This window comes from Prosopis cineraria, unplaced genomic scaffold (assembly GCF_029017545.1).
Source record: "Prosopis cineraria cultivar Desert tree isolate PC_DT_omini unplaced genomic scaffold, ASM2901754v1 PC12, whole genome shotgun sequence".
In the NCBI taxonomy this organism is placed as follows: Eukaryota; Viridiplantae; Streptophyta; class Magnoliopsida; order Fabales; family Fabaceae; genus Prosopis; species Prosopis cineraria.
The window spans coordinates 42,937,495-42,953,566 of record NW_026555343.1 but is presented as its reverse complement, the minus strand read 5'-3'; the positions used below and the strand labels follow the sequence as shown (position 1 = coordinate 42,953,566).

General features: G+C 30.8%; 2 protein-coding genes across 14 annotated transcripts in view; both read left to right on the top strand.

Annotated features, from left to right (window-relative positions):
* LOC129288114 (isoleucine--tRNA ligase, cytoplasmic-like) overlaps positions 1–4,993 on the top strand; it is a 54,032-nt gene extending 49,039 nt beyond the window's left edge. The window contains exons 24-28 of the mRNA XM_054924494.1: positions 2,243–2,365; positions 2,973–3,038; positions 3,770–3,881; positions 3,965–4,062; positions 4,507–4,993. Coding sequence (XP_054780469.1) covers positions 2,243–2,365; positions 2,973–3,038; positions 3,770–3,881; positions 3,965–4,062; positions 4,507–4,608 — 501 coding nt within the window. The 3' untranslated portion in view covers positions 4,609–4,993. The remainder of the gene's footprint in view (positions 1–2,242; positions 2,366–2,972; positions 3,039–3,769; positions 3,882–3,964; positions 4,063–4,506) is intronic.
* A 4,829-nt stretch (positions 4,994–9,822) lies between these two features.
* LOC129288890 (exosome complex component RRP45B-like) lies at positions 9,823–15,832 on the top strand. Of its 13 annotated transcripts, none has more exons than XR_008588096.1 (9): positions 9,823–10,038; positions 10,166–10,726; positions 10,892–10,977; positions 11,169–11,258; positions 13,208–13,288; positions 13,380–13,567; positions 14,155–14,220; positions 15,087–15,151; positions 15,478–15,832. XR_008588096.1 is itself a non-coding variant. In XM_054925695.1 (8 exons), the coding sequence occupies exons 1-4, from the start codon at positions 9,924–9,926 to the stop codon at positions 11,237–11,239; spliced, it is 696 nt and encodes a 231-aa protein (XP_054781670.1). In that variant the 5' UTR covers positions 9,823–9,923; the 3' UTR covers positions 11,240–11,258; positions 13,208–13,288; positions 13,380–13,567; positions 14,155–14,220; positions 15,087–15,347. The 13 variants fall into 13 exon arrangements, 8 of the variants coding, with proteins under 8 accessions (XP_054781670.1, XP_054781671.1, XP_054781673.1 ...); XR_008588095.1 differs by having other exon boundaries at positions 15,066–15,151; XR_008588097.1 differs by having other exon boundaries at positions 13,380–13,600; positions 15,066–15,151.
* The last annotated feature ends 240 nt before the right edge of the window (positions 15,833–16,072 follow it).

Here is a 16,072-nt window from a genome sequence, read left to right as displayed (position 1 = left end):
TTTCTTCACTTCTGTTAACATGGAATGTGCAATCCTCTATTGGGAAGAATTAGTGGAGGTGCCACTAAAAAATTATGGGCCTCTAGAATATCAGAACCCAAATGAGTTCTTATGTATCATCAAGCAAACTGGTTCTGTGTAGGAGTATCATTTGGAATTTGCTAGGCGCTTTGCTCGTGTGAAGAATTGGCTGGAACATTGCCTCTTGGGAGTCTTCATCAAAGCCCTCAAGGAGAAGCTCAAATCTGATGTTCGGATTCATAAACCCAGCACAGTTTACTGGGCTGTTAATTTGGCCCTTGAATATGAATTAAAAGCCCAAAACTCTTGCTGGCTGAAAATTGCCCTGCGGAACCAAACTAAGCCTTTGTTTCCTTCAGTCCCTTATCAAACAGCACATGACTTCAAAAAGACATCAGCAACTTCAAGCTCCCTTCGGCCAGAAACTTCAACCTTGTTTCCTCACAAGCTAGTATCTAGAATGGCTTCCATGGAAGCCAAACAGCAATGACAACAAGAGATGGGACTGTGTTTCAGCTGTGGTGAGACTCTCAAACCTGACATCACTGCAAGGGATCTTTTTTGCTGCTGGAAAATTACAGATGAGGGCGAAGAAATTGTTCCTTCCCTTGAAGAGGACAAAACCATGGAGATGGAACCTAGTGGGGTTGAAATTTCCCTCAATTCTATTCTAGATAGCAACAACATATCTCCAAAGGAGCTTCTTTGAATGCTAGGTCCTGAACTTGGTGGATAGTGGGTCTAACTACAACTTTATTCTTGAAGTTCCCATGCAGCCTCTTGTTCGACCTTTTGGAATCCACATTGGAGATACTGTTATTTATCTATTACTCCCATCTCAACCTCCAGGTACACAAGAAAGCTGTTGCCTGTGTCTCGCCTTGACGACAAGGCAAATTTTCAAGGGAGGAGTATTGATAGAGTTTTGAGATAATGGGTGATTTGGGAAGATAAATATTATAAATAAATATTATTTTTAATTTATTTTAGATATTTTCTATTTAATAATATTGTTTAGATTTTATTTAGGTATTTAATTATCTAGATTTTTAATAGATATTTAGATATTTATTTAGATATCTATATGTTTATCTAGATCTCTAGTTATTTAGATTTTATTCAAATATTTAGTTCTTTAGATTTTATTTAGTATTTTATATAGATATAGATTATAGGAGATTTTATTCAGTTTTATTTAATTATCTAGTTATTTAAATTTTATTCATTATTTTAAATTGTATTTAGCATTACAAATATGCTTAGCAACTTAGAAGAAAGCTTATCATGAATAAAACAGACTTTTAAGACATGGCCCTTTGGAGATTTTCCTAAATGTGGCTATCGATATAGAACGAGATCTTTGTTCTATATCGTCTGGATAGATTTATTTCTTCTATTTTCTTCTATCAATTCTATGTTCTCTTATTAATTTCATGAAATTAGATTCTGATTTCATGTGTTAATAGAGATTTATGTTCTTATTTCTTTTTACTCATCTTGGAACCTATCAGTTTGTACTTTCTTTATTTAGGTAGACCACAAACAGCCAATAGTCACTGTATTATAAATATGTATAACACAAGTCTCCCTTTATCAAGACTTTCCAAAGCATTCTCTTGTTTTAATCTTTACATGGTATCATGGCTTGAGGGGGAGTGGAAAGTAAGCCTCCAATAACATTTCCTTTGGTGGTGGGTGCCAATTTGGCAAATAGTGCTACTCATGCTAGCCTGCAGACTTGTGCTTTTGTAAAGCAAAATTGTGATGGGTTCCATTTTTTAGAGTTATTGATATGTTCTTTGATGGTTTAAAATAATTGGTGATTCACTTTAGGGGAGCAATTAACAGCTGGGAAAAGTTTTGAGATGCAGTATTTTGTTTGTGTTATGGTGTTGAGTACTTGAGACGTGTTGACATTGTGAGGATCTTAATCATCCTTTTTGTTGTGGCAGATTGGCATTTCTTAGTGTTTTCTATCAGTGATATTTCAAGTTAAAAGGACCAAAAAGGGTTTATTGATTTGGTTTCTAAGCAATTCTCACGTCCTAGAATAAATTTTGTTGTACCTTCACTAAATACATAAACAGGTGTCTTCATTATATATATATATATATATTTTTTTTTTCTTCTTTACCTTGACTTGAGATTTCACCTTTACGGCATTAAGGTTTAAAATTTAATTAAAAGTATGCGTTCATTTTGGTGGAATTTTTCCATGCAGATTGTTAACAGAATTCAGAAGTTACGGAAGAAGTCTGCTCTAGAACCAACGGACATGGTGGAGGTTTACTTTGAATCATTGGATGAAGATAAATCAGTTTCTCAAAGAGTTTTGCACTCACAGGTAGAATTGAGAGATCAGTAACTCATGGGAACACTATATGACTTTCGGCTTTACATCACACACACTCTTGAAAAAAATGGTTAGCATATCTTTGAGCAGAAAAGGAAGACCATACTCAAGTCTTTGTGGGTCCTCCCTAGTCCTGATATGAAACGTGCCAACTGAGTTCAATAGGAAAAAATAATTAATTTATATCTGATACTATTTCATCTGTACAGTTTATGTAAATGGCCAACAATGGATAAAAATTATATATTCAGATTAGTAAATGAAAAAAATTACTGAAAGTTTCGTTTCACATCTTGACAGTTATGAATTCATGTTTAATTCCTTGACTTTCAAGAACTAGAGTTTTTAATGGGAGATTGAAAAATTAAATTGCAGAAGTAAGGTTTGGGATGAGTTCCTACAAAAAATCGTAAACTATTTTTACTTCTTAATTTACAGAAGATGAAACGAAGCCCAGAAGATTTATTTATTTTGTTTACTACAATGACAGCACTAGCTTCACAAAGTGCAAGTTATTGGCTAGCATATAATTTTCACATATCATTTGATCTGTTGTGCTAAATTTTGCCTGGCATTTGTTTTTATCATAATTTTGCAGGAATCCTACATCAGAGATGCCATTGGTTCTCCCTTGCTTCTTTATTCTATGATGCCTTCACATGCTGTAAGTTGCTTGATGTTGAGACAAATTTGAAGGTTTTTCATTTGATCTGGCTTTATTAACATACAAGATGTAGAAATGCAACCTTGTGCTTTTGCTGCAATGCGTATTTGGGAGGAGAATGAGATTATCTTGCTGCGTGGTTATGGTTGAATTTCTCATCATAAAAATTCAAAGTGCCGAGATTTATTCTAGAGTATTACGTTAAGCTTGCCATGTCCTTTATCTATTCATTTTGCTGGTTGTTGATTCATCCATGCCATGATTGGTTTATGCTATTTCTAGTTTCTAGTAATGGTACTATAATGGAAATCATGACGTTCTTTTTCTTAGCGATGGTTGTTAAATAGTATGGCACGGCACTTGGTATTAGCCGTGGCAGTGGCACGGGTGATTAGTTTAAATGGGCTCGAGCCTTGGGTGCGATACTGGTGGTTGCTTTTCTAGCAAGAGTTGTGGTTCGTGTTTCAAAACCCTTACTTGTCAGGCCAGTTAAGGGAAGTGTTTTATGGATGGACGGTGTAATAACGATTAAAATTATTGTCAAACTGGATTTTTAGAGTTGATTCTTTTTATGGTGTGTCTAGTATGAAAACATCAAAGGGATCAGGAAAGCTGCAGATAAACCTGTGATTTGTATAGCTTAAAAAACAAACGGACGGGGGAAAAACTACTTTACATGTGCCATGGGTTCAAACCATGCCATTTTGAAGTTCTTTTTGTACATTGTGCAGGTGGTTCTAGGTGAAGAGAAGTTCTATGGGATTTCTGGCATGTCATTCGGTATCACCTTGTCAAGACCTGCTCTGATGTTTAATTCAGAAGCCATTGTCTCACTTTTTGCAGGTTTATATTCTCTCTCTGTCATTCCTCTTTCTTCATGGTTTTTTTCTGACTTGCTTTTTTTTTTTGTGGGTACTTTTAAATAGTTACAGGTGAAGCAAAATTCGGACATAATCTGCAAACATACCTTTTATCAAGAGATCATTCAAATTTAAAGATCGAGTTTCAAGAAGGAAATGGAAAGGTTTGTTAAAGCTTAAATGTTGTCTTTGTTATCAATAGTTGGGAAGCTGCAAAATCGATACATATTTAAAATATGACAAAAAACCTTGAACCTTGACGTGGGATGAATACTGCAAATACCAGTTAAAATATCTACTGTATGATGCCTTGCCATATTATTTCAATGTTGAGTTACCAAGATTGGTGAATTGAGGAAGCAGTCTTGCGGGTAATTATAACTAAATTTTATTGTTCACATACTAAATTTTTAATGAGACCTTAACACTCAAAGCTATCTTTATTTTGAGTTTGACAGATGCTCAAATCTAGATTAGTTGATAATACAGAATGTCACACCGTTTTCCCCAAAATAGAAAATAAATGAGGCCTGAATTTGGAGGAGTAAAATGCATTTGTTTTTTATTTTCATGTGAAATGAACTTATTTATGTATCTTATGGTTGTAGAAAATGGTTGACTCGATTGAAAAGCAACCTGCTGTAGAAGTGGTTCTTGGCAAGCATGTGTTTCTTACCGTGGGGGACTTCTATCAGGCTGCAAAATCGTAAATTGGATCTTAACAACCTTTTGATAAAGTTGACGTGCAACAACACAGCATACCAGCTTCCTGATTTTGATGTGTGGGAAGTGAATTATTTTTTATGTTGTATACATGGTGGAAGGATCAAAAAAAGTTTATGTTGGGTGCAGGACATGGTAATATTGTAAATCAAAAACTTTCCTGTAACTCTAGATAATACATGGCCAATTCTTTTGTAATTTTATTTTCCTGTTATTACCATTTTCCGATCAACTTCTTGTAGGAAATAGCAATTTTTTCTTGGCAAAGGCAGTATATTTACTGGCCAATAGAGAAGTGCTTGCTTTATGGGGTAATATAACTTTTAATTCTTATACTTTTAGCATATTTTAGTATTAGTTCCTGTACTTTTATTTCATTGTTTCAAGATCCTTGAATTTTTTCTGTAGGCAATATTAGTCTCTGTTTTTAAATATGACTATAAGGACTTATGGTGATTCACAGTTGTGAACTGTATTATTTCTTGTATTGATTTGTTAAAATTATGATAAGTTATATAAAAAATGAGTGGAAGACAAAAAAGAGCAAATCAAAATATTTAAACATGTAATAGATGAAGCTTTAGAAGGAAGAGAAAACAGTAGATAGACAGACAGAAAAATTAATAGTCATTTTGTTCAATAAATGTTGAACTCATCATAATTTTATTAAGTTGCCAACAAAATGAAACATGATTATGTATATATCAATAGATTTAACTCTTAGTTATGATAAGGACTAGCATTGTAAGTACATAAAATTTAAGGAACTTGAAACATTGAAATAAAAGCATAGGGACTAATATCAAAACACATTAGTAAAATAGGGAGCAACAATTGTACTTTTCTTTTTCTTTTTTTCAAAGAGTTAAAAGGTATTTACTTTCATATGGGAACATTTGGCATCTTAAATTTTTATATGGTGTAATTTTTTTTTTAACTTTAAAAATGGTACATTGAACACTTTGCCATTAAAAAAATTAATTTTGATCGTTTAAGTGGACTTTAATTGAAGGAAATGATTAAAAAATTATAGAAAAAGATTTATAAAATTATACATAAATATTCTAAAAGAAATTTATTATCAATTAAGTCTTTTAAATTATACATAAATAATAGGATATAAATATTTTTTATCCGCATAAAAGGTCAAAATAATACCAACCATATTTTAAAGACAATCAATATTAATTTTTTTATAAGGTACTTATTTACAATTTTATAAGTTATTTTGTATAATTTTTTTAGTCTTTTTTTGAAATTTTTCAATCTTTTAATCACAGAGTGAATAATTGCACCACATAAAAGGTTAAAATACCAAATACTTTTGTGTGAATAATTGAGAGGTAAAAATGTTCTTTAATTTTTTTTTTATGTCTATCTTTTGTGAATGATGCATTTTTATAGGACATATGGTGTGTTGTTACCTTAATTTTAAGTAGAAGTTAAAATGGACTAGGATGACGCTTTTGGAGTTAGGAAGGGCCATGTCAATTTGGCAAATAACGATTTTTGTTAGGGTTCATTGGGGACAATAAGCATGTGAATTATAGTGAGCGTGTTAGGCAATGTGGAAGAAGCCACAATTCGGGTTTCGCTTGGAACGTATCACAAGCTTTATGGTGCGTTGTAAAGTTGTGAATTTTTTAAACCTAGTTATCACTTGTATAAAATTAAAAAAAATTATAATAAAATTCACTAAAATATTTAAATCACAAGAAAATGTTATAATTTCTCTCAAATTCTTAAAAAAAATTTTATCATCAATAAATTTTAAAATAAAAAATCATTTTACTTTATAAAAAATAAATGTCTCAAGGCTCAAAATATATTTGCACGCATTCTCTGCATCATCATCATTATCTTTTTTTATTTGTCTTCGCCTCTCATGCAAGTTTTTTTTCAGCTTTAAAACTTAAAAAAAAAAAAACAAAGATATAAGCTGCCATTTAACTAAAATCTTCTTCTATTAGCTTGCATTTGGGTAAATTTCTTTTGCTCTTATTTTGATTTTCTCATTTGTAAAAGTTGAGCTTTATATTCCTAATCATAAATGATCGAGGTCTTTATTTTTCTTTGTCATAATCATAAATGTTTGGTATACACTGAATCACATTACTATATATTGAATCCCATGGCTATATATTGATTCTTGTGGGTAGGGCTAAATTGCTTAAGTATTGCTGAATGAGAGCATAAGTAAATGATAAATGATATCACTTTCAATTATATTCTAAGTACAAAAATTAAACTTGTGAATATAAAAATAATAATTGTTCTTTGATAAAATATAACAAATATGTAATTATATTATTTGGGAAATAGATATGTTGATGAATGGTGATTTTATTATTGCAAAGTGGCTTGAGAAATGGCTTTTACTTTTGAAAAAGAACTTTTTTATTATTTTTATGTAGGGTGATAATTTGTAAGAAATATTAAAAGTAAACTATAATATGATGGGAGGAATGTAAGGATAAAAATAATAAGAGAGGAGATGACATTTGAAGAATTAAAAATAATTGTATCATCTTGTTTTGGTATGGACACTAATTTTAGTAACATAAAATATACTGTGAGGACCCTTATAGAATTGATACCCTACTTGAGTATAATATTGAAAGTAATCATATAGATTGTAAAGAAAAATAATATAATTTAAATTAGACTAAAATATATATAATAAAATTTTATGTAATATTTCATTTTTTGTCTTTCATTTTATAAAGTATATTTTTAATTATTTAATCTTAACAATATTAATTTCATTATAACAAAATTTTACATTAAACTTTTGAATATTAATAAATTATTTTCAAATGTTAATATATTAAATTTAATTTTTTTTAAATATTGATAAAAAAACATTTAAAATTAATTATATTAATATTAAAAAATATTTTATAAAATTAAAAAATAAAATTAAAATTTTATATAAAGTTAGAGTAATGAAAATAAACTTTAACATTTAAATTATAATACATAAAATTACCTCCATGTCCCTAGTTTAAAATTCATTCAGCCCCTAACCTTCTGCCCCCCGCCGTCTGAGGCATCAAAAACTCGTTCTTGCAGTCTGCTCAGCGACGCTCACTTCCATCTTTACCAACGAAGCAGACAACGGAAATCTGCTCTTCTTGGTTCTTGATTACTCCATTGAACCCTTCGATCCTTCTTCTTTAACCTCCTTCGCCATCGCAGCTTCATTCTCTTCTAATCTAACCGGCGCCTCACCTCCACGAGCTTCGCTTCAGGCAGTCGCATTTCCTCAGGAAGATGATCTCATTCATTCCCTCCATTAGCTCGCAGTCTCTCAGTCTATCAGAGTCAGACGACCTCCTTGGCTTAACTCACTCTCTCAGGTCTTCGACCTTGTAAGCGCGATCTGCTTCCTCTACACTGGTTCTGCTGCTATGGCCGTGTTGATAGATGAAGGGAGGCTTGTCACAGAGATGGAAAACGGGCTTGGCTCATGTGCGCCTGACTGATTCATGTACACTCGGCTTCTGATAATTTAAGCCCTTAAGCCCAATTGTTTTAAAACTAAAGTTAATTATTTTATCACTAAAATTTTAAATAAGTTAAAATTTAATTCTTAAATTTTAATTAATTATAATTTAATTTTTATAGTTTTAATTAGGTGTAACTTAGTTTTTAAACTTTTTTCTCATAATTCTTAACTATTTAAATATTAATCTTTATATTTTAAAAAATAAAATTACAAAAATTAATAATATTTTGAGTCTTTAATATTTATAATATTTAAAATATTAAAATTATAATATTTAAAATTTTTAAAATTTTTAATATTTTTAAACTTTAATATTTATAACATTTATTATATTAGTAATAAAATTATAAAAATTAAAATTATATTAAAATTTATTATTAATATTTTAAATTATTAAATCCTTTTAATGGTAAAGTTACCCCGATGCTATAACAAAAAATAAAATTTACTCAAATACTTTTTTTTAAAATATTTATTTAAATATTATAAATCCAAAAATTGACATATATTAAACTAAGTTTTGAAAATGTTTTGACACATAATTTGGAATATATCAAGCCAAGTTGCGTGTGAGATGAATTTTAAAGAAAAAAATGAGCATAGGGTGGCAAGGGATTGACACTCTATTACTCCATCCCTCCTCCCCCTAAAATCGCTACGTCTTTTTAATTTCCTCCCACCCAATCCTTTTCCATTCTGGCCAAAAGAAATTCCTCCCTCTCTTTCACGCTCTTGCGTGCGTGTTCGTGTGATTGTAAAAATAACTAATACATTATTATTAATATATATTCTATAAATAAATATACAAAATTTATTGCTTTTTAAATAAATGTATATATTATAAATATATATTATTTTCATTTTTAATTATTAAATATATATTATATACTCATTTATTATTATTAAAAAAATTGCTATGCAAATCCTTTTAGTTTTTATTGATTTTGAATCTAGTTCCTGTAATTTATTTTGATTTAATCAAGTTTTTGTATTTTTATTAATTAAATATATTAGCCCCTAAGTGTTAAAATTATTAATGAATTTAAATAGATGGTTCACCAGGTCCAACATTTATTTTTTATTTTAACTAAAGTATATTTTTAACCCTTTAACTTTACATAAGGTTTTAATTTAGTTCCTTAATTTTATAAAATATCTTTTTAATCCTTTAATTCTATCACTATTAGTTTTAAATAATTATTTTTTGCGTCAATCATTATTATTTTAAAAAAGTTCAAACTTAATATGTCAACATTTAATAATATTTTATCAATATTTAAAAATTTAATATAAAAATTTGTTAGGATAAAATTAATAATATTAGGGTTACAAAATTAAAAAGACAATTTAAAAAGTTAACAAATTAAAATAAAATTTTATATAAAATTAAAAAATTAAATATATAGTTTAGGCTCATATTTTAGTTGTCCTCCCTCCAAGCGAGAGAGGCGCCGGTTATTATACTATATGAATATGATTGTATTATGGTATCCTTCTGATACGGGACACGTGTGTAGGCAGATGCAGCGGCTATATACAGAAATTACAGGATTACACAAAATAAAATAATAGTAATATTCTGACATGTCCATCGTGGCCTGCATTTTCTAAGCTTTGGACGCTGCATTATTAATTTATTATACTCGAGCTTAGCCTGAAAGCCACTTCATTTCTCCAGCTTTATGTCCTTCACTGGAGAACCATTCTTTCACTCTTTTGTTTTCCCCCTTCTAATCTCTTCTACTTTTCAAACTCAATTCTTTTCTTTTATATTGATTTATAGGGTAAAGTGAAATGGAGCAGAGGTTGGCTAATTCTTTGCATTTGACAATAAATGAAAAGACGTTCATGGAAACGGCACTACTACTTTTGGAGCTTCGAGTGGATGGTCGCGGTCCCTTCGACTACCGTAAGCTCACTACCAAGTTTGGCAGGCAATTAAATTTCGTTCCATTTTCACACTCTACTCTGTTCAAAACTGGTCGTATTTTTTTTCGCCCTTTCATGCTGTTAAATGTTTTTATGAGTTGTTGCAGAGAGGATGGTTCATCTGAGGTGCAACTAGGGCACACCCATGTGATGGCTTTTGTAACATCTCTGCTAGTTCAGCCTTACAGATGCCGGCCTAATGAAGGCACAGTTTCAATGTACACAGAGTTCTCTCCCACAGAGGATCCTTCATATGAGCAAGGTCGTGCTGGAGAGTCTGCAGTTGAGTTAGGGCGAATTATGGACCGCGGTTTAAGGTGATTTTGGTTTTCTTAGTTTCTCACCTTTTGTGGTTCAAAATATCAAGTGTAGTCTCATTTGCAAATTCTAAGGACTAATTAATTTGTTTTAGATGGTAGTCTTGTGAGTGAATAAGATGGCGTTTTGTTTTATTTTTGTTGGCGTGGAAATTTATGTGGAGAAATAAACTCAGCTTCTCTGTACATTAAAAATCTTTGTCTGTTCTGCTTATTGTTTACAAATTTATCTGGAGATTCAATGTGAATGTGCTGGGAAAGCAGACCTGTAGACACAGAATCATTGCGTGTTCCATTTGGGAAGCTGGTATGGGCCATCCGAATTGACATCCATGTATTAGACAATGGAGGGTGAGCTATAGTTTAATTTTCTTTGTATGATATCAGCTTCTTTTCTCCCCTTTTTGTTTTACATGCTAGTAGTTTAACTGAATCAGCTCAACTGACTTCATTTCCAAGTTCCAACTGTTTGGAGATATTTAAGCTAAATATGTACAATTCTTTTGTTGGGAACAGAAACCTTGTTGATGCTGCCAACATTGCTGCTTTGGCTGCTCTCTTGACATTTCAGAGGCCTGAATGCATATTACGAGGAGAGGATGGTCAGTAAGTTGTTGCTTTATTTTAAGAATAAACATTCACTTGTGGGAAAACTTAACAACCTTCCCTTTTTTTGTTATTTTGATACGAATTATTGTTAAAATTCCCAGTTAATGGAGAAGTATCACCATGGAAGTGAATTATTAATTTATTATCTTGTAGTAATCCCTGACTTCAAGTATGGTTTTGTTAGGTTCCATTGTTGTTTATCCAATGAAGCTGGAAACTCATCTGATTTGGCTCTCTGAAGTATATTTTGTATAAATCTTAACAAATCTCTTTGGTAATGATTCTTATAATTTATTAAATTATCTCTTAATGTTACTTGGTCAAGCTTTTATCTCATCCTGATTCACAGTAGAAACTAAAAGCTTAATGATGTAGGATCAGTGGCAAGCATAATGAAAATGAGAGAGAGAGAGAAAATAAGGTGGAAGAGAAGAGAGGGAGGGAGATGTAAAACAAAGGAGGGAGAGCTAGTAGAACTCTATTAATGACAATGCTTATGCCTAACTAGTAAATACCTTATATAGAGACTAGAGCCAGTACTTCGGGCGGTTCGGGCTCAATTCAGACCAGGTTTAAAGTATCATACTCTTTCTAAAAAGCTCATATGGCCAAACTCGACCCTAACACCTTTGGACTTATTCGAGCTGACCCGAATACTCGAAATTTTTTAAAAGTATTTTTTCTTTATTTGTTGAATCAATTTTAATTTTCAAATAATTCTATTAAGTGTAAAATATTATCTTAATTTTAAAAGAATAAAATAAAAAATAACTTATTAACTTTGCACTTAAGTAGCTCTGTTATTATTTTGTTGTATTATGTATAATTTATTCATGAATGTTTTCTTTATTTGTAAATTAATATCTTAATTGTTTAAATATTACTCTTATCATAGTCATATATAAATATTTTATATATTTTAATTAAATTTTATTATTTTAAGTATAATTAAGTTGATCTCAATTCAATCACAGTTAGATTACTAACTTAAAATTATTATCTTGATTAGTTTAAAGTTTTTAATAACTTTTAGGTAAATTATACTTTTTATTTTTATGAATATAAAAAAAATTGCCATCATTGTATTATATAAAAAATTATTTAATTATGAGTAAATATTATTTTTTTGAAATCATTTTTTAACTTTTTATATTGTTTAGCTCTTACATATAAGAGATTCTTACTCTAGTTTACTCTTAATTTTTAAACAAGTCTAACATGAACAATAACCAAGTAATTATTCAAGAATATTATTCTATTTATTATGTTTATCTAGAAGTAGAGTTGGGAATTCATATATGCCTAAATTTTATTTTTAATTTAAAATTAATTATCTTAATTTATAAAAAATATAAAATTATTTTTTTGTACGCAAATGATTTATAGGACTCAAATTTTTTTGAAAAAAATTGAATCTTAAAATATAAAAACTAATATTAAAATATATTTAAAATATTATTTTGAGATATTTTATTGATTAAAAATAATAAAAATATGAAATATAACTATTTTTATTTTTTTAAGAAATAACTATATTAAAACACTCATATATATATATACTATATAGTATTTTGATATAAAATGATATAAAACTTAAAAAACTAATTAACATTTATCATATTTTAGATATTTTTTAAAAATTTATTTTTTTATTCACGTATTCGGGCCAAGCCTGAACCCAATAAAGCTTGGCCTGAATTTCCTTGGGCCTATTTGGGCCGCCCAAATAAACTCGAACAATAAAAAATAATTTTTTTTGAGCTTGGCCCTAAATTTTTCGAACTGGTTTTGGTTGACCCGTCCGATTTGGCCTAAATTATCGACTCTAATAGAGTCAAAGGATAGATTTAAAAAATGCAAAGTAATAGAGAAATATTGACCAAATATGATGATTCTAATATGCAATTAATTTATAAATTCCTAAAAATTTAATAAAATAAAATATAGCACACCAAAATATTTAATTTTAATCCTAATTCATTCTTAATCACAATTATGATAATCGTATTTAAAATCCTATTTGCTATACTTACCTGTAATTCCTAACTTACCAATAATTAATGTCATATTTTCCTAATATATTTTTGTCCTCCATTACTTGATGGAGTTGGATTCTAATAGATTATAGTACGTCGGCCTAAGGAGGCCAATGTTTCACGAATAGTTACCAGTTATAGCTCCTTCTATGATCCCCTTACTGAATTAATGAGCATTAATTGACAGGTTAGGGAGCCACTTTCTTTGATTATACATCATCTTCCTATTGCTGTGACCTTTGGGCTATTCATTGATGAGAATATTATGGTATAATATTTTTTCCCTCAATTATGTATGCATCTGTTGAGGCTCATTTATTATACAAGATTCTATCTGATTTTGCTTGGTGCTTTCTAAGTGATAGACCCAACTCACCATGAAGAGTCTGTAATGACTGGGCGAATGACTGCCACACTGAATGCTAATGGTGATGTTTGTGCTGTTCGAAAGGCTGGAGGAGAAGAAATCTTTCAGCCGGTGATCATGCATTGTTTGCAACTTGCTCATGTGAAAGCTGGTGATATTACATACAAGATAAACAATGCTGTATGTTTTCCCGCCAAAAGAAAAAGAAATGCTGTATGTTTCCATATATGGTGCATGAGTTTTTAGGAATTGAGTCGGTTTTGAAATCATGATCCTTGTTCTGTTAAATGCTCCTCAATGATGTCAAATTCTAATGAAAGTCTCATGAAATTCTAGCAATTTTAATCCAACATACACGGTCTTCAATACAGCTCATGACCTTGAACCTGATGTTGATGTGCCTGTTTTGAAATAATAAATTATATGTTTCGGAATTTTCTTATAACTTTTGTAGGATAGATTATTTGATAATGGGTATTGTTAGGTGAAAATACTTCCGAAAAAAGGCGTAACAGATTTGCAATGTTTGTGATTACAGATTGCTAAAATTAACGTGCAAATTCATTTATGCATGAACATTAAGAAGTACATTAAGGCTTTTGTTACTTTTGCCCTTAGGAGTGAACTCTCTCTACTAACATCTTATATGCTAAGTCTCCATGACTAATGAAAATGAACTAATCAGCACTTCTTATTTTTACTGTCATATCACCTCTATAATGTAGACTTCTGCTAATTCCTTTTTATTGTAAATGAAACCGGTGCAGGTTGGTTCATACAACATAAAAAGGATCCTTCAGAAGATTAAGCGTCACTCCACTGATGCCTTAGATGTGAGTGGTTCTGCTATAAGTTATAGGAAAACCGAAGTTATTCATGTCATCCATTGTTCCTTTTGTCCAAAAGGTCATCTGTTTTTATTTCTCGTTTCTTAAGGTCACCCCCTTTTCTGTTGACACTGAAATATGTCTGGCTTTCTGCTCAAAATTAGGTGTGTTGTTTTGGTGGAATTGGCAACTAGATGTCTCATTTACATTTTTTTTCCCCCATAGGAATGCCTACTTTTCAAGCAGTCCGTTTTACTTCTCACCCAGTTGATGCATTGCATCAGAAAGATGGCTTGGGTAATTCCGTAAAGCCAGCAAGTTTCCTGTTACTGTGTGAATCAAATGTTGTTCCATCATCTTCGATGGCTGTAAAGAATTATCTCAGCTTCATGTCAGTCAGTATATATATTTAGCATTTTATGTTGACTTAGGTGTGACAGGTCGTGTTTCTACCAGGCAATGAGCGTTTTATCTCTCAACTGAGGTTTGAGCTATCCCAACCTCAGTTGAAGGTAAACCAAACATACACTAAATTGTGCAAAATGCGTTTTTAATTCCAGAATGTGGAGAAAAACTTTTTGTTTTAGTGTTAAATATAGTTTTTGGGGATTCCTCTCTGAAGTGAAAAATAGTGTCAAATCTTTTTTATTTTGAGGCTGATGTTGCGGGAACTTTGCTATTTTATTTTCTTGGAATGTGACTTACAAAACACGACGCTTATGAAGTAAAACTTGTGATCTGGAAAACGCTTTTAGTAAACCTTCACAGACACTCTTCCAAGTTAGCTGTTAACGTTAATCTCACAAGCACTTCTCATATCAATGACTGCATTCCTTGGCGGTAAAATGTAGTGTTTGTAATGTGCTCCTCAGAACACAACTTTGTGATGGATGCATTCTTGAACGCCGGATCTAACAAAACCGAATGGAGCACCACGGTATGTAAAAAGATGAAGCCATATCATATGTATTTATATGAAAACTATTTTTAAATTTAAATGTATTTTATTCTCTCTCTCTCTCTCCCCCCTTTTTTGCCATGTCTCATTATTTTCAAGTATAATATATTTTTGAATCATCTGAGTAAAGGAAGAAATTGTGCTCTTCCCTTCTGTCCAGTTACAAATGATGCAAAAAAATTTGTTAGTGTTAAGTATTGTATTAAATAAAAATTTAAGGCTGTTTAGTGAAATTCTATGATCAGTGTTACTGTGATCTTTAATACTGTCCTGTCCACTTATATTAATTTCATGTATATCCTTAGCCATGTGGAACCCATGGAATAAGAAAACAACCATTGGCAGCATAAGCGGATGCTTGTGCTGATGGGACAGTGATTGAGAAGCTTCTCACTTTGAAGCTGGGTGGCGAGGAATAAGACCTTTGAAATACCTATCTTCGTTCGTCTCCTGATTGGACAAGGACGGGGAATAAAATGTACACATATCAGAGCCTGATTTTGATCCAGAGACCCATAGGTCATGGGCCCACCATGCTTCCGACGTGCCACTCTAATTGTTGTGATACTTAGTTGCAATTCTATATTAAATCTTTTTTTTTTACCTCAGATTAAATTTAGAGAGAATAACAATAAAATACTTATGAAACATCCAAATGAAAAATAGGTACCGTTAAATATAATAATTATTTTCTAGTTTTTAGGGGCTTGCTTGGCATTTTAAGTTTTTGGAAAGGACATATTTGTCCTCCCTTAAATACAAAACTACATTTGGTTTCTGTTTCATCTTTGTTGCTGGAGGAAGATGATGAGACCAAGGAAAAAAATTAAAGCTGATGAAGCTTTTTGTGATAGTTGGATTTAATGTTTTGGTGATAAATTCAACCAACAGTTCATTGAC